Source organism: Carica papaya, chromosome 5, assembly GCF_054855325.1.
Source record: "Carica papaya isolate Zhongbai chromosome 5, ASM5485532v1, whole genome shotgun sequence".
Lineage (NCBI taxonomy): Eukaryota > Viridiplantae > Streptophyta > Magnoliopsida > Brassicales > Caricaceae > Carica > Carica papaya.
In genome coordinates this window covers 43,011,548-43,039,280 of record NC_142313.1, presented here as the reverse complement: position 1 = coordinate 43,039,280, position 27,733 = coordinate 43,011,548, and the positions used below count along the sequence as shown (strand labels likewise).

At 35.9% G+C, this 27,733-nt stretch overlaps 2 protein-coding genes, 1 long non-coding RNA gene and 7 other non-coding genes across 12 annotated transcripts; 1 reads left to right on the top strand and 9 right to left on the bottom strand.

Annotated features, from left to right (window-relative positions):
- Positions 1–1,005: 1,005 nt before the first annotated feature.
- LOC110817027 (uncharacterized) lies at positions 1,006–3,250 on the bottom strand. The gene is made up of 2 exons (XR_002540124.2): positions 3,065–3,250; positions 1,006–2,080 (listed from the first exon to the last, which is right to left on the bottom strand). It is a non-coding gene; the product is annotated as an uncharacterized LOC110817027 (long non-coding RNA).
- LOC148266133 (small nucleolar RNA snoR97) lies at positions 1,070–1,177 on the bottom strand. Its single transcript, XR_015820922.1, has one exon. It is a non-coding gene; the product is annotated as a small nucleolar RNA snoR97 (small nucleolar RNA).
- Positions 1,238–1,356, bottom strand: LOC148266132 (small nucleolar RNA Z278). The gene has a single exon (XR_015820852.1). It is a non-coding gene; the product is annotated as a small nucleolar RNA Z278 (small nucleolar RNA).
- On the bottom strand, positions 1,756–1,862 carry LOC148266131 (small nucleolar RNA snoR97). Its single transcript, XR_015820723.1, has one exon. It is a non-coding gene; the product is annotated as a small nucleolar RNA snoR97 (small nucleolar RNA).
- LOC148266130 (small nucleolar RNA Z278) lies at positions 1,970–2,085 on the bottom strand. Its single transcript, XR_015820851.1, has one exon. It is a non-coding gene; the product is annotated as a small nucleolar RNA Z278 (small nucleolar RNA).
- Positions 2,239–2,332, bottom strand: LOC148266129 (small nucleolar RNA Z223). The gene has a single exon (XR_015820839.1). It is a non-coding gene; the product is annotated as a small nucleolar RNA Z223 (small nucleolar RNA).
- LOC148266128 (small nucleolar RNA U36a) lies at positions 2,403–2,491 on the bottom strand. The gene has a single exon (XR_015820867.1). It is a non-coding gene; the product is annotated as a small nucleolar RNA U36a (small nucleolar RNA).
- LOC148266127 (small nucleolar RNA snoR134) lies at positions 2,828–2,969 on the bottom strand. Its single transcript, XR_015820864.1, has one exon. It is a non-coding gene; the product is annotated as a small nucleolar RNA snoR134 (small nucleolar RNA).
- Positions 3,251–3,597: 347 nt separating the features above from the next.
- LOC110816931 (homocysteine S-methyltransferase 2-like) lies at positions 3,598–12,179 on the bottom strand. Of its 2 annotated transcripts, none has more exons than XM_022045301.2 (7): positions 11,827–12,179; positions 10,782–10,838; positions 10,482–10,711; positions 9,997–10,126; positions 9,353–9,556; positions 5,034–5,105; positions 3,598–4,078 (listed from the first exon to the last, which is right to left on the bottom strand). In XM_022045301.2, the coding sequence occupies exons 1-7, from the start codon at positions 12,076–12,078 to the stop codon at positions 3,917–3,919; spliced, it is 1,107 nt and encodes a 368-aa protein (XP_021900993.1). In that variant the 5' UTR covers positions 12,079–12,179; the 3' UTR covers positions 3,598–3,916. The 2 variants fall into 2 exon arrangements, with proteins under 2 accessions (XP_021900993.1, XP_088077311.1); XM_088221185.1 differs by lacking the exon at positions 11,827–12,179 and adding an exon at positions 10,958–11,782 and having other exon boundaries at positions 10,482–10,721.
- Positions 12,180–15,270: 3,091 nt separating this feature from the next.
- Positions 15,271–26,701, top strand: NDB1 (NAD(P)H dehydrogenase B1). Of its 2 annotated transcripts, XM_088221183.1 has the most exons (11): positions 15,271–15,523; positions 16,375–16,648; positions 17,216–17,422; positions 17,604–17,854; positions 19,361–19,580; positions 19,655–19,759; positions 25,005–25,268; positions 25,360–25,481; positions 26,030–26,149; positions 26,337–26,436; positions 26,511–26,701. In XM_088221183.1, the coding sequence occupies exons 1-10, from the start codon at positions 15,435–15,437 to the stop codon at positions 26,422–26,424; spliced, it is 1,740 nt and encodes a 579-aa protein (XP_088077309.1). In that variant the 5' UTR covers positions 15,271–15,434; the 3' UTR covers positions 26,425–26,436; positions 26,511–26,701. The 2 variants fall into 2 exon arrangements, with proteins under 2 accessions (XP_088077309.1, XP_021901027.1); XM_022045335.2 differs by having other exon boundaries at positions 26,337–26,701.
- Positions 26,702–27,733: the final 1,032 nt, after the last annotated feature.

The window sequence follows — 27,733 nt, the reverse complement described above, 5'->3', positions numbered from 1 at the left end:
AAGACTGGGAGGAGACTTTATCTAGCTCCTCAAAACGATGTCGTTTAGAAGAACCAAGCTTGATGTCCGGCCGACTGGCTTCGGTTATTTTCAATGTTAAGATTCGGGTATGTTTCAAAAGGAGAAAAGGCTTGGGTTTAACTGAAATAAAATGAAATTTGACTGGCTAAGCTCGGTTTAAGGTCCTTCCTAGCTTCTATAATATTAAACCCTCCATCCTTCTTCCTAGGGTTCATCACAACATCCCATTTGACTAAATGAATCTTATGCTTCTCATTATTACCTCACCAGAGAAACTGACAATTAAGCTTATCACTATCTTCACAAATTGCACGAGGAATTTTGGTGGACTTCATAGTGTACAAGGGAAGGCGAGGTCCCTGAGTTTATCAAGGTGACCCGATCTGCAATGGTGAAAGGGTTTTAACTTTTCCAACCACTCAAGCCAGACTGAAATTTTCTCAAGAACTAGTGGAGAGATCAAATCCAAACAAGCAAGATTGAACAAAATACCTTACGACAAGATTGAACACAACAAAATATTGATGAGCTTAATTGAACAATATTATGCCGAACATCAAGATTGAACACTAACATAATATTTTTCCACATACACACAACAAAACACCTTCCCGTGCCAAGACAACATAATACCTTCCGATTGCAAAATTCAAGCAATCTAAGGCAAAGACAACATTCCACTTTACCCTTGCAAAACTTGGACAAACACAAATAATTTCTTATGAACAAGATTTAAGGTGAATCTTCTTTCTTCGATGGTACATTATCTATTCCGAAATACACTCTGAAATACATTCTGGAATGGAAGCAAAATGATCTTAGTTCTCACTACTCATCATCCGCATTTCAACTCCAATTTATTCAGTCAATCGGCCAACAACAACAAGCTTCAGTTCTTTTCTCTTAACAATTAAGGGCATCTCATCTAAAGATAAAATAACAAGTTGCCGTTTGCATTTGTTGATCAACACTAAATCCATCATCTATATCAAAACTTGATCTTACTAGAATTGAACAAATGCATACAGAATGTAAATCAGTACTGGCGAAATGTAGTGCTGCTATTTAAATCCAATCTTGTGCCAACATCAAGAGATGAAGCTGATAGACAACAGTAACTATCTGAGTTTCTTAGTCTCTTCGACCCAAATAGATCGGGCAAAGAGTAGTTTAAACAATCAAAACTTCCTAAGCTAACTCAAGCACATAACATCTTGCCTCAGGGAAATCCACTTCTATCAGCGAATTGCAGCTTACACCAAGTAGGTTCTCCCTGTACAACAGGGCTTCGCTTAACTGCAACTCAAAACTATTTTCAGTTAAATCGTCATGGGCATCATCACAAACAATGACTATACCAGACAATTAAATTTTAAACCTACCCTTTTTTGTAATCCTAAAATAAAAAGATTCATCTTTATTTATGAAGAATAGTGGAACCACTAGAGATTACTTTTTTAATTCATCACTGAAGTTCAAAACCTCATTCAAGATTTGTTTTTGATCTAATCCATAAAGCAAATCCCTCACCATACACCAAATCCGGTTCAATTATTGACAGTTCATAGATCTACCATTTCTTGAAATCTCTCTTCTGTTTCAAAATTGTTGTTCCAGTTATGGAATAGATTAAATTAATAAAAAAAATTGATTTTTTTAAGTAAAACCAGCACTTAATTTCCATCGGGGAATCCTCCCATCATAATTTCCATTCGGCCAAAAACAGGGGTCTTCAGATGTTGTGCTGTTATTTAACTCCAATCTCTTGTAATAATATAGAGAAGAAGCTGATGACAACACGAGATATATGAGTTTTTCAGCCTCTTGCACCAGAGGGTGCACGAGTATAGTTAAAACTCAATGTATGAGTCACATGGAAGACAAGAGCAAGTATTAATAAATTACTAAAAATACTCAATTGAAAAGCCTATATTGAAATGAAGTTCTAGCCTCAGTTAAATCCATTGATATCAACGAGTTGCAGCTTCTGCCAAGGGGGTTCTCCTGTATTACAGGTCCTTGAATCCACCGCACCTCATAGTATTGGATTAGATCATCACTGGCAATTTCATTAATAAAAGGTTCATATTTTAGCTTCAGCTTAATTCTGAGTTAAAAATCGCATGAACAAAATAATTCCTTGCAGAACTCATAAATAGATCATAAAAAATACAACAAATTTTTCAGTGAACGGATTATAAAAACGAAAATTATTCCTAAAGACTCAGATAATGTTAACAGCTTTTTCAATCAAGAATTATCTGAAGCAGAACTGGCATTTAAAGCTGTGAATTGATCATCATAGCCTACTAAATGGATGAAAACAATTAAAATTTTAGAACGATTTGCTCAGTAAAAGTGAACATAAGTTCGAAAATATATGGCTCATATCAAGAAATTCAACCATTGCTATCATATATGCTTCATCGATCACTCTCAGAAGCGCGGATAAAATATGTAATCATTGCCACAACATAATTAAAAAAATTCTAGCTGCTAAATCATTTTCTCGAACAACAAACTAGATCGACAATGGAAAGGATTGATGAGAGAATATAAAGCACTATAGCGGATGTTTTTAGAGGCGAAACTATAGAAAAGATCTGCCCCCACGTGTGACACCGCAAGCACTCAATATTCGCCTCTATGACTAGCCTAGATTCCAACGTTCCTTCGTTTCGGAAACAAGCTAAAGGTGTGGAGAGGCATAAACCCGTAATCAAAAGCACATAATCCAATAGACTGACCTAGACATGTAATCACAGATGATATTAAACATAAAAAGGTAAGGAAACAAAATAATTAAAGATCTGGCCGTTGCTTTGACACAGCTACGCCTTGGAAAGAAAAATAAGCAAAACTGCAACACGAACGGCAATAATTTAGCACAAGCATTGGGGCTTTCTTCCTCAACTCTCTATTCAGAGAAGCCCGGGAGGCTCGTGCAGATGACTACTAACCCTAATAACTATCATTTTTGAAGATCTAGAAAACAATGAGGCAAACAAATTTAAACCGGATACGAAGATTAGAGGAGGTTCACCTGCTTACAAGAAGAGGCGCTGGGAGGAAAAGAGGCACAGATGATGAGCAGGAGAAGGTTTTCTGCGTTTATATAGAGCTTCTGAAAACCCTAAGCGGCCAATTTCGGGTAGAATTTTAGCGGTTCGGGCACGGGTAGGTCAAAGGCTCTGTTGACTGGGCCACCCGGCCCACCTGATATATAGTCGCATTGGAAATTTACAAGTAGCGGAAGAAGACCGACCAATTGTCATCTTTGTTATGAAATTTTTTGTAATAAATTAATTATCAAATATTTTTTAAAATTAGATTCTAAAATTTTAACTCAGTGTAATAATTCTAATATTATTTTTAAATATTTAAATTAACTTTTATACTAATTTTTTTTTATTTTCTATCCCTCTAAATAAAAAATATTCGGTTATATCTATTAAATATAGTCAATATCGTTAATAAATCTGTCACAGTTAGCATGGAGCACGTCGGAGCATGTTGGAGTTACTAACCAGAAAATAAATCAAAAGGCTGTTGCTGCAAACATAACATGACCCCATAGACACAAGTTTTTAGACACCTTAAATTGCATAAAAGGTACAGATAAAATGGAGTATGGTCTAGTTTCTAAACAATTTCAAAAGGCTATTGCTGTAAACAGAATATGATCCCAAAGATCCCAAGTTTTAGACCCTCAAAGAACTTTTATGATCTGCAAACACAAACTCAATGCCAGAGGCCTAATCTTTCAACTGACGGACTCTACCTTGTTAGGCTTCTCTCCACCATTACAGCCAGGAAGAAGATTCAGACCTTACAGGCGCTCTCCGGTTCTCAGTTGGATTAATTTACTTGTTTTAACCATGTTCAGTCACTGCAGTTACGGCTGGAATTGAGTTGGCTTTCTGCTGGAAAGTGTCCTATATATGGCTCTTATAGTGTGTGGAGTTGTTCGGCAACAGCCTCCCACAAGAGAAGCTCCATCATCACACCACTTGCCTACATACGAGACAAAATCTTCATCCAGCACTCCAGTATTTACCTGCCATACAAATATGCACCCAAAAATTTGACATGTTAGTTCCTCAAAAACATTTAACATGTTGCAGCATTCCCAGAGACAAGTTTATTTTCATATGGATCTTTAGAAATATCATAAGAAAGGAGGCAAAATGATTAAAATCAGTTGATCATATAGCTCCTAACCATTCCCTTCATTGCCCCACACTGGACTTTTCTAGATTCAGATGGTAAACAGTGTTATTGCTTAGACTCTATCGCTTATAGAGAAATACAGGATTCCAGAAAATGTGCGACAAGAATGGTAATGCATGTATGAATGGTTCATTTCCAGAGGATATTGAGGTCGACTGACGTCCCATGTTTCCTTCAATGGTGAATGCGTATTTACCTCAGCACTCTTTTTAACTCTTACTGATGTGAAAAACTGATGCAAAAGGTTCAGGTATAATGCTTCCTAAAAATCACATTGCTAGCCCTGTCTCCTTTTTTCCCCCCCTTTTGGGATCTCTTGGTTGAAATTTGAAAAAAGAGAAAAACAAAACAAGATATCTTTTGAGAGAGTGAAATGCACTTCAATAGTGTGGGAGGTAGCAGGATAGGTTATCTATATTTAGGATTTACAAGTCTCACTCTTTTTCTATCACATGAACTTGTTGACCATCTGGAAATTTTGAAATATCTGCAATTAGTTTTGTAAATGGGCAGCACCATCTTAGTATGTTGTCAAAAACAGAATTTGTTTTTCTATATATAGATAGACACCCGTAAACACAAACATACCACTAACTGTAACTCAAACTCTAATAAGTTCAAGAAACCTGCTATTATATTTCAGGCAATAATTAATTTTACCACTGGCCCTTAATATAACTAGTTCTGACTTCCCCTTATATTAAGGACACTTTGTCTTTTTCTAACTTCCATTTCTGTTGAAAGCAAGAAGACATGCAAGTCAAAGACATAGAGGATCGTACCACCCACTCCTTCTGGTCGGGATCATAACGCTCACCGCTGTTGGGGTATATAAGAATCGGTTTAGCAGTCACCTGAAGAAATCACGGACACAAATTAAGATTTCCAAAATCCAAAATACCTTGGAGATATTAACTAACTATAATCCATTAGCAAATTACTGAAGCAAATGTTTGAAGAATTTATAAAGTATATGGAGAATATCAAATAGCCAATTCTCCAAACTTCTTTTTAAATGGATCAGATTTTTTCCCAAGAAATTATTTATTTTGCTTGGAAATATCCCCAAGTTTCACCAAAGAACCCTGCACTGATCTAGGACATCATGCCTCTTCTTTTGAGAAACGGCAAAAGTTAAAAGATTTAAATGAACCAAGGTGCATTCACATTCTTCTCTTTTTAAAAATAGTAACTCCAATGGTAACAGTATGAAGAAAATAAATTTCGCCAAAGTTCTAAAAACAAACTCTACTATTTCAACTTACTCCCAACATCAATTTTATGTTCAGTTAAGTCCTATACTTTTGATATTTGTTTGACTCAGCCCCTCAAGTGATGGAAAATGAAATGGTCAATTAACTCTCCTAACATCTGTTTAATCAATGCTTACACAGCATCTAACACAATCAGTTCTTAAACAGTATTGTCATTTTCGCAAACATGGCACGATTGGCATCCACATGTGCTGGCAGAACACAAAAAACCCAATTTTCCCCTTTGATTAATATCAATATCTTTATCTTTGTTTGTTCTCTTTCGGTAGTTTTCTTTTTTCGCTCTGCTTTGGGTGTCTGCCCATTGTTCCAGACAAGTCTTCCGGTCTGTTTGCCTCTCTCATGTCAATTTCTCTTCCTAGGAGATTCCCAATGATTAAACACGTTTTTCGACCTCTCTCTTGAGGGGGAGCAATTGATTGCATTAGAATCAATGAGAGTGGAAGGGGTGGATCTTTCGATCATCAATTTCTTTTTGTAAGGAAAAGTGGACTATCTCCTCAGGGTCCTTCATGAATTTTACTGGGAAAATTTGGCTTGTGGGTGAGAAAGATGATCGGAAGGAAGAACATCCTCTTTAAGTGAGTCTTGGTGTGACCTAAGGAGGTAGATTTATGGCCATCTTAGAGAGAACCACCTGTTTAAGGTTAGGTTGCTTTCATATTTCAAAAACTGCCACCTGTTCAGACTTAGAGTTGCGTTGGGTAAAGACAGCCTAAATCTTTTTTTTTCTAGGGCTTCAACTACTTAGAAAGAAATTTGGGCTTTGGCTAAAAAACCAACTTCATATGGAGAAAAAAGGAGGAAAGAGATCGATTCCTCTAGGTCATTAGTAGACTTGTTTTCTTAGAACACGCAAAGGCTTTAGTTTTGTCTTAATTCTCCTTTGACTACATCCTCTTCTGGCTCACAGTGGCTGTCCTTATTCTGACTCGAACCTAGATGTTGTTCTTCATGCAAAGATTCAGATGAAGTAGTGTTTGATCTTGAAGAACTTATTTCTCCTAGAAACAACCTTTATATCTCTAGGTCTAGTTTCCTTCTTCTGCCTAGAGGGGAGGTCAGAAGAAAAGCAATATTACTGTCGGTTCTTGTTAATAGGGGAAGAGTTGCAAGTCAGGACTAGTGGCAATAATTTAGATTTGGATATATTGAGTGAGTGCAAGAAGGAAAGAAAATAGTAGAGATGATGTTGCGGTATGGGGTGTTAGCACAGCCAGACGCTTTGCTATGGATGTGGAGTAATGTTTACAGAGTTAGTCAGTTGTTGGAGTTCTTTAAGGAGCAAGTTTTCAGTTTATTTCAGACCATAGAAGTTACAACATGTGGTCGAAAGGGAGCTAAGACACCAAGTATCCGTGGAATGAAGAAAGCAGGTTTGTAAAAGGAAAGGGAGCTTAGAAGACTTCATGGTTCTATTGACTTGCTAAGAAGGGCAAGAATGATTGTCCAAAAATCAAGCCTTATGTTAGCTAACATAGTATTGGAACTTGAGGGCCTGGAACGACACTAACAGAAAAGCAATTATCAAAAGGATTTGTCCAAATGGAACCTAAATATAAGTTGCTTTCAAGAATCCAAGAAGCAAAAGTTCTCTAACATATCAGCTCATATTGGTTGGAATGCTAGGGATGTGGGGTGGTGAGACCTTCCAGTAGCAGTAGCTTTGAGTGGTATTGTGTTCTGTGGAATGAGAACAAGCTGGAGGTTGATTGGTGCAGAGGTGTTTGCTCAGTGCTTTGTGTTTTGGAGGGTAGGGCATTTGGTTGGTGCTGGATGTTTACCGGGTTTATGACAAGGGGGGGGGGCAGGGAAAGGGAAGCTTTCTAGAATGATCTTATGGTGATTTGTAACAGATGGAAATTCACTTGGGTAACCGGAGGTGATTTCAACATTGTTCTATTTGCTCATGAATGTATGGGAGAGGCTGATTCTTGAGTTTGTTTGAGGTATTCAGGGATACTCCAGATAGACTCAACCTCATCAATCACCCTTTGAGTAGAGGGAGATGGACCTGGTTGTATTCTAGGAAAGGCTGAGTTTTCTAATATTAACCCCTTTCCTGTTTCTATTTGTCTTAATTCTCAAGTTCCAAGTTTGGTGCAAAGTTATTGCCCTAATTTAATTCAGATCAGTTCCCCCTTTGTTTGGAGAATAGGGGGATAAAATCGATGCCTCATGTCCATTCAAATACAGAAACAACAGGCTTCAAGTCCCCAATTTTGCAGACCATAATAAGGAGTGGTAGGAGGTTCAGGTGGAAGGGTTTGCCTGTTTAAAGGTTGCTAAAAAGCTTAGCCATGTTAACTCGGGAATCAAGCATCATAGCAAATCTGAGCTTGGGAGTTTGGAGGTCAAAAAGAATGTTTTGGTGCTTGTTTGGTGTGCTTTAATAGTTTGGAAGCAGAAATAAGAATGTTTACTAAGAAGGATTTTCAAGCCAACACTAGAGTTGAACTGGCTAATTTACTATTTACAGAGAAAATTGCTTGGAGACAAAGAACCAGAGCCACATAGATTAAGGAGGGCAATAGGACGGAGGCTGATGATCAGGTCCATGAACACAATCAGAATCTTAGAGAGGTCGTCATCCAAAGGTTCTTTAAGATCTTTACTAAGGATTTTCTAGTCAGTTGATTGGACAACCTCTGATGGTTTTTTCTTTAAATCTCTATACGAGAGGGATGGTTCTTGGCTTAAGATTCCTTTCTTTGAGGAGGAGATTTTGCAGGCCTCGCTAGCTGCCATCAAGAGTAAGGACTTTTTGTATAATTTGAGGAAGAAATGCCAACCATTGTTGGAAATGTCCAAAGGTCGCCAATGACTCTTTTTATGTCCATTGCTCTGGGGTCAGGTCACAGATCTTGCAGTTTTTGTGAAGGACGAGTACAGGTTCCTTGAAATCGTTTTAAGATTGAGGAAAGGGTGCACGAAGTTCGTGAGTGACTATTTTTGTTGATAAGAACATAGAAGATAACAGGAACATATTGATCTTTTTCCCTAACTTATGTTGTTCAAAGTTTTAGATATACGATAATATTAGCAACCAGATTTAGGACTTGACAAAAGGGAAGATAAAATATGCCATGGCTCTTTGGATTCCACCAGAAAATCCATACCAAGGAAACCCATATCCATCTTGGCCACACCCAAACTTTTCTGTCAATGGGTGTGATTGTGGAGGAGTAAGACAACCATGGAGAAGAAGAGAGGAGCTTCTGTTGCAGTTTCCGAGCAACCAAAGTGAATATCCTGAGATTTTAAGGTTTGTGTGACATCCACATAGATGTAGGTGATACATGGACATCACAGATTAAAAGGCTTTAGATATTATAATTGAACATGTAGAATGCCACATGCTAAGCTGCATTACAGTTGTTAGGAGAGTTAAACAACTATTTTAGTTTCCATCTTCAGATGGATTGATTTGAACAGATTCTGAAAGTACAAGGCTTAGTTGAATACAAAATTCCTGCAGGGCTTAAATGAACAATTCAAAAGTAGATAGGTGTTTTCAGTATAATTTGACCACAGAATTTGCAGCAAGCAAGCATTGCACTAAGTTTTGCACTGCAAACCAACAAGAAATCTGTAGAACACTAATGGTGCAACCAAAATCTCCAGTTTCCTGAGTTCTTGTGCAAGTTACATCAATAGCATGAAGTGCATTGTTGAGGAGAAGACGAAGTGCAAAAACAAAAGAAATAATATAATCACCTAGCTTGACTTTTTAGTGGCTTGAACCAAAATAGAAAACAAGTGTGATGCAGATATTTGGTTGCAATAGTTACCATCAAAGGTAAAGAAATTGTGTGTGTGCATACTACCTTCTTCACAGCCAAAATCAATCCATGAATGAATCTGGGAGGTGTGCAATTGATTCCAACAGCAACAACTTTTTTACATGATTCAGCAATTGAAACACATTCCACCAAGGAATCACCACTAACGACATTGACACCATCCTTAGAATTAAAGGCAAACCATGCTGGAACAGTTATGCTTTCTTCCTCTAAGAGCTCTGCGTAAGCCTTAGTTTATACAAGGTATCAATAAGAAAGCTAGCACGATAATGTAATAGTAGTTAACTTAAAACTTCAGCAAATATTGCAAATAAACAGCAAAGACAGCATCAGGTGCCTGCAAATAACACTTATACAAAATCCTTCTCACAACTATTTAACTCCAGGCCCTGCACTCCGCATCTGAATCCAAACCAAAAATCTAAGTGCTTTTTTACTTCCAAAGCTGTAGGCACTAATCAAATCTCCAGCATATCTTTCGCCACGAATAGGATGAAGCCATTCAGTTACAGTGATAGTTAGACCTAATACATAGGCCTTGGATCGAGTTAAGCTACTTAACAGCAATGATGTGACAAGGACAATTCTTTGATTCTTCTTCTTTTATCTTTAACAATACTAAAGTAATAAATAGATATCAATTAGTACAATAAGTATCTGGCCAATACCTGGGCTTCAAGCTTATTCGGAATGGTCTCAAAAGCTATTAAGTCAGCACCTGATTCTGCTAGTATCTGAACTCGTCTGCGATGAAAATCCTTTAAACTTTCAAGTGTAATTTCATCGCCATAAATCCCACTGCAGAAGAAACAGCAAAAAAAATGTAAGAGAACCAAACATAAATATGTTGATAGAAAGTGCCAGCGAAGATTATGATTTTCATTTCCTTTTTCCTTTTCGGTTCCATTATGACTTTATTTTGGAAGGCCACCAAAATCAGCAGAGTACAAAACCTAATTTAAGTTATTAATAGAATAATATATGCTGGTTGATGGAACAATTGTAATCAATCATAACATGAATAACAATGATTCTTCAAAGCATATACGAATAACATAAAAGCATGTTAACCACAAAAGCTATGCAACCCATGAGTATCATTGACAGCAAGGAAATTCATTCATGCAACTTGCTAAAGTAGACGTGAAATTACCTATATTCGGACCCATCAGCTAAATAAGCCCCATAGCTGCCAACAGATGCTGCAACTAAAATGGGACGATGCCTAAGTACCTTATCATCTCCAACGGCCTCGTAGGATCTATTTTCACATCTGTCATAATATATATCGCGAGCGTCAAAGGCAATTTCTACACTTTTTCTGAGTAATGCTTCACTTTCTCCTGTGGAGAAGCCTTTTGCCTCAAACCCCTGAATAGTAGCCTGTTCCAATCTGAATAAACATGAGTGTCATTTTGCAGAGAGAGAGAGAGGAGATTGATCATTGTCATACCTGATAAGATGCTGTAATAATAATGTCTGCACCAGCTTCGAGGTAATCAAGATGCACCTGTTTTAGTTGAGGAAGTCAGTGAATTATGTGAAGAAACCTTCTTTCTAGATGCAGCAGCACAACAATTCAGGATAATTGCAAAAACAACAAACTATTAAGCTAGTAGCAATTCTTACAACATTGAGTTGTAGACCAACATGCAAGATTTTAAAAATCAAATTGTTGTACAGTAATAAAATATGTTTGCTTCATGCATGAAACTCATTCCATCCGCTGAAGAATTTAAAAGTCCATTAAAAATACAACTAGATTGAAAAAGAACAATTTCGATATAGTTTTCCAAATTAAAATTTTTCCATAAAGTTTATACTCTTTTAGTGAGAAGTTACGAACAAAACAAAGATTGTACAGGTAGGGAAGGGACAAGAGTCAGAAACCATGCCCATCCAGTGGTCCAAATAAAAATCTTTCATAATCAAATAAGTCAGTAGCTTAATCTAACTTTGTATTTGAGCTGTGGGCAAAAGACATACAGGGCTGGTCCTCTGACAACTAAACACAAGCTCCACACTGTGGTCCATAGCTTGTTTGTTACATACAATTTAAGCTGCCAGAGCCAGTCAGACCAGTTGATTTCCCAAAATACCCTCATAAACCGAATAAATTTTCAACACCATCACCATTCTCATTCCCGTAACTTCATTCAATTTTTTTAATTAAAATTCAACCACTGATGATACTATACTTTTCTAGATGCAAAAATTGCTAATAGTTACGCATTTAGCATACATATTAACAACCATCTGCTTGATTGTCGACTCTAATCATCTATACGCCTTCAATAGTTTCCCTCGAAACAAAAAGAGAAATTAAGCAAATTGAAATATATGGCCGCCGTTCCAGAATTAGAATGTCCAATAACTAATTAAGAAACTCAGCTCCTCTAGAAACATACGCAAACAAATGTAAAAACACAATAATATATATGCACATATCTTCGCGCGCACGTACATGCAGCCCATGGAGGAGAGAGAGAAGATATTACGTTGCGAATGAGTTGAGGAGATGTAAGGAGGCTTTTGGCACTCCATAGGGGATCGTTCAGATCTGCGCCGTGACGTTCGAGCTCCGTCGCCAAACCGCCGTCGATGATAGCGGCGCCTCCTGCCTGACGTAGGAAATCCGTCATCAAAAGCGAGGCCATTTGGACGCTTCCAGGTCCCAGCCCTGTCGACGGAGCGAGTTGACGCGCTTCTTCTACTTCGGTAGGTTTTCCTTCTGATACAGTTGAGTTCATAGTACTGTAGTTATGCTTCTACTGAAATTTTCAGCAGGACGGATCGGTGTCGGATTCGATACGGGTTTTTATAACTCGAACCGATCCACAAACCCGAACCTGGATTAGGTACGTTACTTTATCCGCACCGTTTTTTCGTCGCAGAAGCTCTCTTTTAGATTTTGTTTACTCCGCCTTGTTTTCTATCAACTCAAATAGTAAAATGATATATATTTCTCATAATTCATTTTTTTGTTTAAACTCTTAAATTTTTTTTATTCTCTATAAATTCCTTTATATTTAAAAGTTTCTTTAAATAAGTATTTATAATTAATTTTTATTAATTCATTATTAATTAATATCACGTGATATTAACTACTCATTTGTTAATAACGTTAAAAAAAAATCACTTAATTTTCCTTGACTTTTTACGAGAAACAAATATTCCTTTCACCTTTCACAAACATAAACTCTAACTCCATATTTAAAATGCATTCATTAGTTCTCATAAAATAAGTTTGAAAAAAAGTTTAAGATACACTTATTGCATAAGCAAAACTTGAGGGAAAATAATGTGTGATGAGTAGAGAGATATATTTGTCAAGGGATAGAAGCTTATCAAGAAATGAAGATGTTAGGTCTCGGTCAGAACCACAAATTAAGAACACTTTCCTACTCAAGGTGAGGAAAAAAAACCATACTTTGTTTATTGATTTTTTGCTCCATTTTATGCAATTGCTTACGTGCTTAAATAGGAAAATCTAGAATAACTATTTAAACTGCTTGGAACTGCTCTGATTGTGGAAGAACTGATCTGGTCGTGGGACTTTGTGGAATAATTACTTCGGTTGCGGCAAAATAATTTAACTGTCAATCTGTCCCACGTCTTCGGGTCATATCATTGTCTCTCCCTTTTTTAAAAACATTGTCTTCAAGATTCAAATTGCCAATTCATTTTTGCCTACAGTATTCTCTCATATTATTTCTATTTTGGTGGTTTTTTTTTTTTTGTTTTGTTTTGTGGAGAAGGTGGAACCTTCTTCCGAAGCTCCCCTATCAGGAATTTTCTATGGCTAAGATAGCACACTCCACAAGCCACCGCTCAATACCTTCGAAAGCGGTGGCAATTTGCTCGCAAAGAACAATTTCCAAATTTAGATGCGCCTAATGTGCAGCTGACTCACCGCACGTCCAATGAACTTCCTGGTAAGCAACGCGAAGACGAGCTCCATCAGATATTGCATTGGATGCTATGTAAGTTGCTTTTTGCGTGAGTGATTTCGGCTTGTTGCGGTACAATAACGCCTGCCCAGGCCAATTCGGGATGTTGCTGCTATAACCTTTGTGGTTTACTAGTAAGGTGCCTACTAGCCATTTGAGGGTATCTTTAATCTGGTAGAGCTTGTCGGCGAATCTCACTTATATCCGGCTTATATTATTTTACAATTCGACTATGCTGATTTTCAAATTTTCAATCATTTAGTTGTTAATAAGCACAAGTCTGATACTAATATTAGATCCCTAGTCAGAACCCCAAATTAAGAATACTTTCCTACTCATGGCGAGGAAAAAAAATCACACTTTGTTTACTTATTTTTTGCTCTATTTTCTGCAATTGCTTACATACTTAAGTAGAAAAATATAAGATAACTGCTTAGAATTGCTCTGGTTGTGCAATAACTAATATAGTCGTGGGACTTTGCGAAATAATTACTTCGGTTGTGGAAAAATGGCTTAATTGTCAACCTATCCCACGTCTTCGGGTCTTATCATGAGACACTTGTCACATGTCTCTTTTTATCGTCAAGATTTCAATAGGGGATGTAGAAAGACGCAAAAAAAGCATATGTCTTTCTCTTTAAGCTTCATCAGTTATGTTGCACGTCTCCTTCCGGTGAAACTTCGACAAAGATATCTCTCCATAAATATATTTTCTACTACTTATATATTTTACTAGTGATTCTCTCTATACTTCTCACATACTCTTTATCCTCAAGCTTATCTCTCTTGCAAATGCTTCTCTATTCTCCTTATATATTATATTCTTCAACTTACGTTCTGTATTGAGTGCATATTAGATTTCTCCTCAATATTTTTTAGTGAGTACTGAATAAGTGTGCTTTAAATATAAGGTTATTATATTTTATGTAGAGTGAATACCATACTTATTTTTTAGAACGAATTATTATAATGACATGGAAGATGATGTAACAAAAAATTCTTACATTATTAAAAGTGGTCAGTCAATGTCGCATGACGTAGACACGTAACGTTGAATAATAGTGAGTATTTATTTATAAATATTTTAAATATGTAGGAATATGTATATAACAAAAAAATAAAAGATTTATATAGATAAATATAAATAAAATAGGGACCATTTTATTATTTAAATTATTTTTTAATTTTATTTCTTTATTTAATTTATTTATTTACATCGTAAATGTACAAGAATTCGTGCATAATTAAAAAAAATCAAAAGTTTAAATAGAAAAATACAAATAATACAAAGATTATTTTACTATTTAAGTTATTTTTCTTTTTTTTTTTTCGTCTAAATTATTTATTTAAAAATATTTTAAATATATAAAAATATGAACATAATAAAAAAAAAAATTTAAAGACTTAAATAAGAAAATATAGATAATACATTGACCATTTTATTATTTAAGTTATTCTTTAACTTTTCTTTACCCGATTGATATTCAATCAAATTGATTTGAACAACTTTTATTCAAACAAAATTGACTTCAGTAACTTATATTTAATAATCATTTTATATAAGATTCCCACTAGTTAATCTACTTTATTATCAAATTTAATTTACATTTAAATAATTTAATAATTTAAGATTAAATTATCCAAACTACACTAATATAAATAACTATTAAATTATCAAAAACGTCAACGTCGTGATCTTATCAAATAAGTATAAAATAAAATACTAATATAAACAAAAAATATTTTTAATGAAATAAAATATAAATAAAAATATATTTTAAAGAATAAAGTAATTATATTCAGTACACCAAACTTCATTGGATAAGAACAAGATGGAATTTGAAAAAAGATCATCACCGTTGATATCGGTTTTGGTGCGCGCATCACGCGGGACTCATTTCTTCAACCAGATGCTCCAATAAAAACATGCCACGTGGACAGACAATAATGAGTTCCAAAGCACGCAGAGAAAAGATGTGGCTGACCCGTTGTATGATACTGAGTTCTCTCTGTTCGAAGTTACTGACGGGAGTAGATGCAGGATCATCATCACCTTCTTCCTCCTCCTCTTCCATCTTTTGACTCTTCAGTTCTTGACTCTTGAAGCTTGTTTTATTTTGAAGTTTATGAGATAAAATAGCGAAGAAATTCTCGAAATGAAGATCTTCTCCTTCCTCAACAGAGCTTCACGGCTTCTCCATGACTCCCCTGCCTGCTCTAAGCTTGTGGTTCTCTGCACTCTCAGGTCTCATTTCCTACTTAGTTGGAAAATTGATGTTCTCGATCATGAAACGTCCTGTTGAATAGGAAATGTTACCTTCTGAAAATAACCTTTTTCTCTGAAACAGCTGCGTTTACACGTGCATATTTCTGTGAATGTTACTTCACTAGGTTATTATTTATTCCGCAGTTGTATACTCTGCCAGTTCAAAATGTGATAAGTAGGGAAAAGGAAATACAGTTGAAGTGTTCTGCTGATTTTAGACCTGTAGGACATATGGCCACATATGGTCATGTGGCCATTCATTTCATCAGAATAAGGGCAAATCTTGATATATTGCCTATCACGATTGTTAAATTCTTCTATAGATGTGCTAGATATGCGTATTTTCAGATTTCTGCAGGATTTATTAATAGAAGCTATCTATTTCCTTTATTAACATAGTTGATTTTCAGAAACTAAAGCTGTCCTTCTTTCAATATATTTGGTGGTGGAGGTGTTTCAGTAGTTTTGTAATGAATAGTGACCAAGGGAATATATTTTTTCTTTTAACTTTCGGAAATTTCTGGATTTCATTTACAAGTGATCAGAGAACTCTCTTGATTGGACCAGAGGTTAGTAGGGCAGTTAAATTGTAAAAGGAAATCATGCTTGCAATAATTCCTCCATGGGGAATTTATCCCCTGACTTTCTTAGAGGGGGGCTCACATTTTCTAATTCCTATAATGCTTGATGATATTTTTCGACTCTAGCTTGTTGCCAAGTCTATCAATACTGGTCTCTGGAAATGTAGGAAAATACCAAGAGATGCCAAAACTTATTTTCTTTAGCAGCTTCATTTATTTATTTTCTTCTTTCCTGTCACCTGTCAGCAGTGGTGGAGGTTTCGTGGCATATTCAGAATCACAGTCAGATGGCTTTGCCATACCCAATATCAATCAAAGTGAGTGCAAGAAGAAGAGAGTAGTGGTACTTGGCACAGGATGGGCTGCTACAAGTTTCCTTAAAGATCTGGATGTTTCATCCTATGATGTGCAGGTTGTTTCTCCTAGGAACTATTTTGCATTTACCCCATTGTTACCTAGTGTTACCTGTGGAACAGTTGAAGCTAGAAGCATTGTAGAACCAGTTCGAAACATTATAAAGAAGGTAGCTGATTTTTCCCCTTTTAATACATTTTTTGTTCTGTGTGAGTGAAAATACGAACAAATAAAAAATGTGATTGCACGTGTAGTATGTGTTTTATTGTAAGTATCTCTTTCTTTTCCTTTTATATCTAACATGAAACAGAAGCTATTTTCAGAAGAAAAATTGTTGTGACTGTGGCACGTAAACATATTTTGGTAGATGATTTACTTTGCCCTTTCTCATGGAAAGAATTGTTTGACAAAGTCTTTGGTTTTAGAAGCTTTATGCATGATCATTTTGAATGTTGATTTCTTTTTCTTTGAAGGTTAAGCCTGTTGTTATTTAAAATTATGATTTCTTTGTACATATTATTTCCTTTATTCTGAGCTTCTCAATTTCAATTTTTATTTAAGAAATTGCACTATATAATTTCATATATTTTTTAGAGGCATCATCAGACTTTCATGGTTTTTTACAATTTCCTGGACGTGGCTGTGTGGCCTCTTGAGATTAAAGTAATAATTTCAGCATGTCATGGTTACTCACTTCATCAAAACCCTTTTTGATGTGTAACAATTTCACTGATAGAGAAATGGAGAAATTCAGTTTTGGGAGGCAGAATGTCTGAAGATTGATGCTGCAAACAAAAAGGTTTTCTGTCGGTCTAATTTTGAGTACAGCTTTGTGGGAAATTTAGAATTCTCTCTGGAATATGACTACTTGGTCGTAGCAGTTGGAGCACAAGTAAATACTTTTAACACCCCAGGGGTCCTGGAGAGCTGCCATTTTCTCAAGGTAGGTTGATTGAGTCTCACAAAGAGTAGAAATATGCAACATTTAGTGTAGTAATCTTAAATATGATGCTAGTTGTGCTAATCTCCTAATGCATGGAATTTTCTTTTCTTGTTTTTTGAGATAAAAATAAGGCATGGAATTTTCTTTAAACTAATGAAGATATTTTTAGCATTTCATATAGGAATTAGAGGACGCTCAGAAAATCCGTAGGAGTGTGATTGACTGTTTCGAAAGGGCTGTCCTTCCTGGCCTGAGTGAAGAAGAACGAAAGACCAGCCTTCACTTTGTAATTGTTGGAGGGGGGCCCACTGGTGTGGAGTTTGCAGCAGAGTTGCATGACTTTATCCAAGAAGATATAGTTAAGATATATCCCATGGTCAAAGATCTAGTGAAAATAACAGTAATCCAATCAGGAGATCATATCTTGAACACGTAAGGACATGGCATTAACCTTTTCATTTCCTTTTTTCTGAACATATGCTAATGGACTGAGCATCTTTCCGGTCCAAGTAGTAGATCCTTCTCTTGTTTTTTTGTTGAATGACTCTTGATGTTATAAGTTCATCTATTATGACCCAAAAAAAAACTATAGCACATAGATGCATCTATTGGCCTGTATTATGTGGAGGTTCAACATATGAATGTCATGGGAATGATGTGTCATCAATGAACCTGACTTGATAAAAAGTGCTGGTGACACCTGCAGCAACTAGTGCATCTTCTAAACTTTTCATATGTTGCAAGTATTCATTGCAGTTTTGTTGTGTGCTTGGCATGGATAAGTCTGTTTTTGAGATTCCTTCATGACTGGATTTTTTTAGATATAGATGAATGTTCATGAGAGGTTTCTTAAAAGGAACTGAAGTGAATGATTGTTTCAGTTGTGAAGGCAACAGTGGTTTGAAGGGTTGAGTTTGTGTTTGTTGAAGCCATGAGTATATGCTAGGCATGGAAGGACTTGATCATCCTTTTGGACCATCCAAGATCTAGTTTGGAATTAGCCATAAATATAAATTAGCCACAAATATAGTCCATTAGGTCATACTCGGCGAGAAGGGCATCAAATTAGACTTGAATTTGAAATATTTAAAATTTAATGCTTTGCAGCCATGTAGAGAATGCAACTGGGTGTATTAGTTCTGTTTATCACTCTAGGCTATGTTAGTACAAGGATTTGCATCCAAAAGCTACAAGATATACATTAGCTAGTCACAAAAGTTAAGTAGACAAACCTATTGTTAGATTCTGACCCAAAATCATATGGTGTTAGGGAGAGTAGTTCAACAGGTATATAAACTAATATAGTTCCTCGTACTTGGTCAATGTGGGATTACATCCCTTTGCATTCTCCCATATGTGGAGCATGTATGTAAGTAGGCAAGACAGACAGATTATTTGTAGAATATTAGGTAGCAAGCTATGAGACATAATCAGCTGTGGTACCATGTTATACTGTTACCCAAAAACTGTATGGCGTTAAGAAGAGTTTCCAAACAGGTATATAAATTAGTATCTATTGTTTTTTATTTTTTGAAAGAAAAAGCATCTGTTGTCATGCTTGGTTAACGTGTGATTGCATTCCTTAACACCTATGAGAGTAATTTTTTGGCCAGGAGAAGTTATTTTGTACATCATCTTTTCCAGTTACTTTTACCTCTCAGTTTGGTGTCTTAGAACATAAGATTTTAATTTTCTTTTCAAATATGGGTGTACTACATGTCATGGTCATATTGTTAAAATACATGTAACCTCCTCTAAATAATTTTGTTGCTGCAGTCAGGATAACTTTCTCCTGTCATTTTCATGCACAAGCATAAATTGATGTCTGTTTCATTTGATTTATCCTATTAAGAACAGGAAGCTGGTTGTGTGATGCAATGAAATTATTGGCTTGTTTTTAAGTTGAAAGCTTAGCAAATTTATGCTCTGCCTCCGCAGGTTTGATGAAAGAATTAGTTCATTTGCTGAACAGAAATTTACAAGAGATGGTATTGAAGTTAAAACGGGATGTCGTGTTGTTAGTATCACCAATAAGGAAATCACCATGACGATTAAATCTACTGGTGAAGATTGCTCTGTACCACATGGATTGGTTGTGTGGTCTGCTGGCATTGGGACTCGCCCAGTTATCAGGAACCTGATGGAACAAGTTGGGCAGGTTTGTTAAATTGGTTTATCCTTAATGAGAACCTCTTATTCCGAAGTTACTTAACTATAATGAATTCTTTACAGGGTAAAAGACGTGTTCTGGCAACCGATGAGTGGCTACGGGTGAAGGGATGTGAAGGAATGTATGGCCTTGGTGATTGTGCTACAATAGATCAGCGGAAAATCATGGTAGGTGAAGCTTTAGAGTCCTTATTCCGAATTCTTGCTTCTACTTGTTTGTGCTTGATTACTAGCTTAACTTCTTGTTTCCTTGATTGCAGCAGCTTCTCTGATTTTCATTTTTGATGACAAGCTTTTTATATCACATTGTCATTAGATTACTAACTTGGGCAAGCTTGTGCTATCCTGAGTCTTTCATCTTCATAGATCAAGTCTCAAATCAACTTTTGTGAGCCAAAACTGTCCTTATTTTTTCAGAGAGAAATTATCATGTGTGAACATAAAATATTTATGACTCCTCTTCAAGGAATATGTTCTATTTATTTATTATTGCCTCAAGTCCATTGCTGGGAGGACAAACTTCTGGCCGACATAGGAGATGGGGCTCACCTCTCTCCGAGTACCCCAAAAGTGTTGAGGAAAAGTAACGTGAAAGAGACAAAACAAAGGAAGAAGAAGAGTAAAATGAAGTTCTGATGCTTAGTTGTTATATAACTTACTGAAAAAAATTGAATACATAAAGACTACGTAGAGGTGCCTTTTATATAGGCTTACATCAGAACTTATCCAACATGTATCTCAGACTATTTATTATCTGTTTCTAGCTTGAATAGTGGAAACAAACTTTATCTTACCACTATACTTGGCCAAAAAATGTAAACAACGATAAAGTTAAATTTTAAATCATTCTTCAACACTCCCCCTTGATTCAAAGCTGCAGATGTCAAACAATCTTCTAAAGTAGCAGAATTTTTCTTTGGGTAATGCTTTTGTCAGCATATCAGCTAGTTGTTCTTTGGTACTGCAGTACTTCAATGATATCTCCTCCTTTTCTACTAAATCACGAATAAAATGATAGCGAATATCAATATGCTTTGTTCTGCTGTGGAATGTTGGATTCTTTGTCATGGAGATAGTTGCCTTGTTGTCACAACATATCTCTGTTACTCCCTTCTGCTTTTGTTGAATATCTGCTAATACTCTCCTCAGCCAAATAGCTTGACAAGCTACTAAAGTTGCTGCAACATACTCAGCTTGTGAAGTTGACAATGCAATTGTAGCTTGTTGTTTGGAATTCCAAGTGATCACCCCTGATCCTAGAGTGAAAACATTAGCTCAAACACTCCGTCTATCATCCAACGAACTTGTCCAATCACTATCCGTATACCCACACAACTTGAAATTAGAAACTTTAGAATACCAAATGCCATATTCTAAGGTTTCAACAGTATATCGTAAGACCCACCCTTTTTGCTGCTCCATAATGAAACTTTGAAGGTTGTTGCATAAATTTGGAAATAACACACCAGTAGGAAATACAATATCAGGTCTAGTATGAGTTAGATAAATTAAACCTCCAACCAAGCTTCTAAATCTCCTGGCATCTGCCATCTCTTCCCCATCTTCTTGCTGCAACTTTTCATTGATATTCATAGGTGTAGCTGCAGGCTTGCAATTAAGCATGCCAAATTTGTTGAGAAGATCCCTGACATATTTCCTTTGTGAAATAAGAATACCATTTTCAGCTTGATAGACTTCAAGACCAAGGAAATAATGTAATAAACCCATATCTGCATCTCAAACTCATTCATCATTTGAGATTTAAACTCATCCACAAGCAAGGTAGAAGAACTAGTATAAATGATGTCATCAACATAAAGACAGACAATGATGAAATCATTTTTTCCTTCCTTTTTCACATACAAAGTGGGTTCATTTTCACTTCTCATGTATCCCTTCTTCTGAAAATATCCATCAATCTTGCCATACCATGCTCAAGGGGCCTGCTTCAATCCATATAATGCCTTTTTCAGTTTGTACACCTTTGTCTCACTGCCCTCCTTTATGAAGCCTTCTGGTTGTACTACATAGACCTCCTCTTGCAAATCTCTATTTAAGAATGCTGACTTGACATCGAATTGATAAACAGGCCATTGCAATTGTGCAGCTAATGCTAAAACAAGCCTCACCATTTCAAACCATGCTACCGGAGAGAAAGTTTCTTCAAAATCTACACTATATTGTTGTGCATAACCTTTTGCCACAAGACGAGCTTTGTGCTTTTGTATGCTTCCATCTGCAGCAAATTTTGTCTTGAACACCCACTTTAAGCCAATTATATTTTTGCCTTCCGGTAAGTCAACCATCTCCCATGTTCTATTTTTTTCTATTGTTGTTATTTCTTCCACCATTGCTTTCTGCCATTCTTCTTTTTCAGCTGCTTCTACATAATGTGTGGGATCTGAAACAGCAAGAGCAAACTGACAGGAAGTAAAAAAGTCATCAGCATATTTAAGATTTGACTTTCTAACTCTTGTTGATCTTCTTAATGGAATTGATACTGCAGAAGACTCTTCAAGAGTTGCTGATGCTGTTGCATTGCTAGCTTGTGGACTTGTAGGAGTTGATTCTTGTCTTTCATCTGAAGGAACTTCAATGGGCATAGGAATCTCCTGATGTATCTGCTCTTCACTCCAATCCCAGCTCACATTACAACCCTTCTAATCAAAATCTTGTCACTAAGGAGGTTATACAATCTATATGCCTTGGATTGAGTACAATAACCAATAAAAATGCATTTTTCTGATTTTTTATCAAGCTTTTAACGAGCTTGAGAATTTATCAAATCATAAGCAACACATCCAAATACTCGTAAATGACTTACATTTGGTCTCCTTCCATACCAAGCTTTATATGGAGTTTGATTCAAGACAGCCCTTGTTGGTGAGAGATTCAATACATAGACGGATGTGGCTACAGCTTCTGCCCAAAACTAGGTTGAAAGTCTCATTACTTGCAACATACTTCTAGCCATTTCTACAATAGTTCGATTCTTCCGCTCAGTGACACCGTTTTGCTCCGGAGTATAAGGAGTTGTTAACTCCCTACGGATGCCATTTTCTTCACAAAACTTATTAAATTCCTTGGACACAAATTCTTCTCCCCTATCTGTGCAAAGAGCTTTGATACGACGACTACTTTGGTTTTCTATTATAGTTTTAAATTTCTGGAACTTCTCAAAAGTTTCTGACTTGTTTTTCAGAAATTATACCCAACTCATACGGCTATAGTCATCAGTAAATAGCAAGAAGTAACGACTTCCACCTAAGGACTTAGTTTGCATTGGCCCACACAAATCAGCATGTACCAATTCTAGACATTTGGTAGCTCTCCAGGATTTTCCTACAGGAAATGACTTCTTGATTTGCTTGCCATAGATACACCCTTCACATAAATCAGTAGAGCCAACTTTTGGTAGTCCAAAAACCATACTTTTGTCATTTAGTAATTTCAGGCCTTTGATATTTAGATACCCATACCTCAAATGCCACAACTTTGAGTCATCCTTTGCGCTTGCGGCGAGAGCAAAATTCTTTGTCAGAAACATCCAATGGAAACATCTTATTCAGAGTCATGACGATGTGAGTCTTTTTGCCTGATTTCTTATTTGTAATGACACATGCATCGTCATCAAACAAAACTGAATGTCCACCAGCCATTAGTTGTCCAACGCTCAACAGATTGTATCCTAAATCAGGAACAAATTGAACATTTCCCAGCATTTTTACCTGTCCATAGCTAGTGTCAACTCCCACTGTGCTTTTTCCTTCAACTTGCATCTCCCTTTTGTTGCCAAGTGGTACTTTTATCTTTTGTGTCTCATCTAGCTCCTGAAATAGAGATTTGGTGCCTGTCATATGGTTTGAACAGCCACTGTCCACAAACCAGAAATTACTTGATTTATGATCAGTATCAATACAGGCCATAAAAAGCTTGTTCTCTTCTTCATTTTCTGCTGCGAAGTTCATCTTCTGATCTCTGTACCAACAATCTGCTTTGATATATCCCTATCTTTTTCAATGATAACACTGAATGCCATTTTTCGTGTTACCTTGCTCATTGGACTGCCTTTGCCCGTCATTCCTTCCTCTGCCTCTGCCATGGCTGTGACTGTGACCTCGACCTCAACCTCGACCTCGACCACCGCGAGATCCTCCTCTTCCTCGACCTTTACTTGATGAACTATCATTTTCTCCTTGTTTGGTGGTTGTCTCTTTCACATGAAATGCCTTCGCTTCGTTTTTTTCTACTGATCTATTGATTCTTGCCTCATGAGCTTGAAGAGATCCCATCAGTTCATCAACAGAAAGAACTGATAAATCCTTAGCTTCTTCTATAGTTGCTACCACATGGTCAAATTTTGGCGTCAAGCTTCTCAAAACTTTCGCAACAATCTTTTCGTCCGAAATCTGCTCGCTGTAGGACCACATTTGACCGACTATTGTCATTGTTCGTGACAAGAAGTCAGCAATCAATTCACCATTTTTCATCATCAAGGTTTCAAAGTCATGTCTTAGTGACTACAATCTTACCATATGACCTTTGAATTGCCTTGAAATTCCGTCTGCAAAATTGACCGGGCTTCTTTTGACGTGGTTGCTGCTGCAATCCGTGAGAATATAGTCTCATGGACTGCTTGTTGTAGGATAAATAATGCCTTGGCATCTCTCTTTCTGGTTTCTTTCAGTCTCACCTCTTCTTCTTCATTGGGTTCAAATATTTCAATAAACCCATATTCCACCAGATCCCATAGCTCTTGCAATCTGAGCAACATCTTAATTTGATACTCCACCACTCATATTTCTCACCTTTGAAAATGGGTAGGAGTGGTTGAGGAGAAGAAAACCCAGCTGCTGCCATTCTCATATAACTCTGGTACACTTGCTAACCCAAAGACCAATAAAGCTCTGATACCAAGTTTGTTGAGGAAAAGTAACGTGAAAGAGACAACACAAAGGAAGAAGAAGAGTAAAATGAAGTTCTGATGCTTAGTTGTTATATAACTTACTGAAAAAAAATTGAATACATAAAGACTATTTAGAGGTGCATTTTATCTCGGACTATTTATTATCTGCTTCTAGCTTGAATAGTGGAAACAAACTCTATCTTATCAGTATACTCGGTCAAACAAATCTAAACAAATACAAGGTCAAATTTTGAATCATTCTTCAACAAAAAGCACCATTTGCTACTTGAGCTAAGCATCTCAGGCTTCAAGGAATCTATTCTTTAGTTCATTCAGAAGTGTCACCATGAATTTTGTTAGTATAACCTAGATTGCCTTCATGAAGTGTTTGGATTAACCTTGTTTATTAGTTCACATAAATATTTAACTAAGACAGAATCCCGAATTAGTTTGAGTTGGCTGCATGAATTTTCTAATTGCATTTTATTTGGTTTTATTGAACCTTAGGAAGACATTGCAGCAATATTTGAGGCTGCGGACAAGGACAAATCTGGTACCTTAACTGTTGAAGAATTTCAAGATGTGATGGAAGACATCATCATAAATTACCCCCAAATGGAGCTCTATTTGAAAAATATGCATCTGAGTGGTTGCGCAGATCTACTGAAAGATCCTGAAGGAAATGATAGGAAGGAGGTTAATATTGAGCAGTTTAAGTTGGCTCTTTCACATGTGGATTCACAGATAAAGAGTCTGCCTGCAACTGCTCAGGTATTTTATCCATCCATTGTTTGGAGAACACTCTACCACTACCAAGGTTATGTATGGAACAGGGATTTGAATATACTCTAAAATATTTCAGGTTGCTGCTCAGCAAGGCACTTATCTTTCTCGGTGTTTCAACCATAGGGAGATGTGTAAAGATTGTCCTGAAGGCTCTCGAAGTTTCCGAGGTTCTGGCCATCATCAATTCCTCCCATTTCGGTATGCCATATATTGGATAATTCTCAGGACTTTCTCTACATGAAATAATTATAAATGCCATTTCGGTATGCCATATATTTCCATTTTCTTTAGCATATACATTTCTGTCTGAGTATTATATACTCTGTTCTTGCTTGTTCTATTTTTTAAAATAAAAAAGTAAAGAGGGTGAAACAAGAGAAATGGAATGGAATGTTAAATAAATGACTGAATTGATTATCCTAAAAGCTTAATCTGGTAGTAAAAGGACAATCAAATATTTTTACTCTTATAGAGGAGAATGAGGATGGATGATACAGGGAGCATAGAGGAAACCTGAATTTTTGCAGGGGTGAAATAGTGTTTGTTGCAGCTTACAAGATTATCTCTCTATGCAACTTGACCTCACTACTTTGTCGCAGTGGCATCTCCAGAATTCCAGTGTCTAATGTGATTGTTTTGTTTTAGTAGCTGGAAATGAACGGAGTGCATTTGCGAATTGTCAAGTTATTTCATTACATTTCTTTCCTTCTTCTAACCTTTGAGCTGTACATAACTCTAATTGCAAGGTACAAGCATTTTGGGCAATTTGCTCCATTAGGAGGAGAGCAAGCAGCTGCAGAACTGCCTGGAGACTGGGTTTCCATGGGTCACAGCACGCAGTGGCTCTGGTATTCTGTATATGCAAGGTAGTTATCTTCTACTTCTGGTGTCCAACATTCGTAGCTCTATTTATTGAGAAACATTATAAAACGTTCAGGAAAATTGAGAAGTTGGAAGATATTACAAATATGATTGTTCCACTTGAGATATTTTGTTACATTATTTTTGGTAAAGATTAACGAACTACTCATATGAGTTTTCTTTAACAATCAGCAAGCAAGTGAGCTGGCGTACTAGGGTGTTGGTGGTGTCTGATTGGACAAGAAGATTCATTTTCGGAAGAGATTCAAGTCGCATTTGAGTCAAAATTCAGGTGATCTTGTAAATATTCCTGCTGCAGATCTGGCAGCTGTTAAGCTCTGTGCTTCTTTTTTTCTTCTTCTGCAGGTGCTTAATCCCATTTCTCCTAATATTCATCTATTCTCGACCAACCAGCCAACCATAGAAGTTATATATATTATGTATCCGACATAAGGAAAATTATTTTACTGCTGATTCTATGTTGAGTTTAAGTTTTCTGTTAGTAATAGTTTGAGTTTTAGTTTCTGAAAATAATATATTTGACTTTTCGTTTAAAACCTCGGTGTCTTGTATCTCTCAAAGCAATTCTCTTTGTTTACGATGCAATCAAGAGTCATGATTGAAAATCTGATTGAATGGGCATAAAATCATGGAATTCCTTGGCTTAAACACTACAGGCAAATCAGAATTGAAGGTTTAACACGATGTTGAACTTCGAATTTTAAATTATTGGTTGTGAGAATTCTTATATAGTTGCTTCGAAATGAGTTAAGCTGCTCGCACAATGTTCACAATTAAATACTAAGAAGCTTATTGATTGTAAAAGGCTCGAGATTTTATCAAGACTTTAAAAGAGTTGTACATCAAGTTCAAACATCAAATTTAAATTATTGGAATCAAATGTAATAGCTTTAAAGTCTAAACAATACAAATCTCAAGTGTGAGATTAGAATCTTCATATTACATTATATCAACTAAAAAGAAGCCTATACATGCAATAGCTTTAAAGTCAATTCCTTTTAGGTCTTAAAAAAAATTTGAGAATTAGAAATACAATAATTGATTTTCCTAATTACCCGAGTTTTAAATCCGAATTTTTAATACAAAAAAATATAGGTCCTCAATTATTTTTTCTTTAACGAAAAATTTTTAATTTAATTTTTATTTTACCCTATTTATACTTTTTTTCATAAATCATAATCTTAAATATTTATTATATTTTAACGTAAGAAACTATTTTTTTTAAATTTCGGGATTAAATTGATTCTAAACAATCAAAATTATAAAAATTACATCAAAAATTATAATTTTAATATAATTATCTTTTATAAAATTATTACAAGATTCTTGAGCAAGAGGAGAACGAGGAGTGTTAGATATTTTCTATAATAGTTATATATCGAACTGTTAAGACGAATAAGGCGAATTGTATACAAATTACTTCTTAATATATTCTTGTCTCAAATTTATTGAATGGTATGTATTGATTCTTGAATCCACACTGTAGTAAACTATTCATGTGTTATATATATATATAAATATAATATTGTGACTGTTATTATATCTTTCATTAATGGAGATAGCATGAA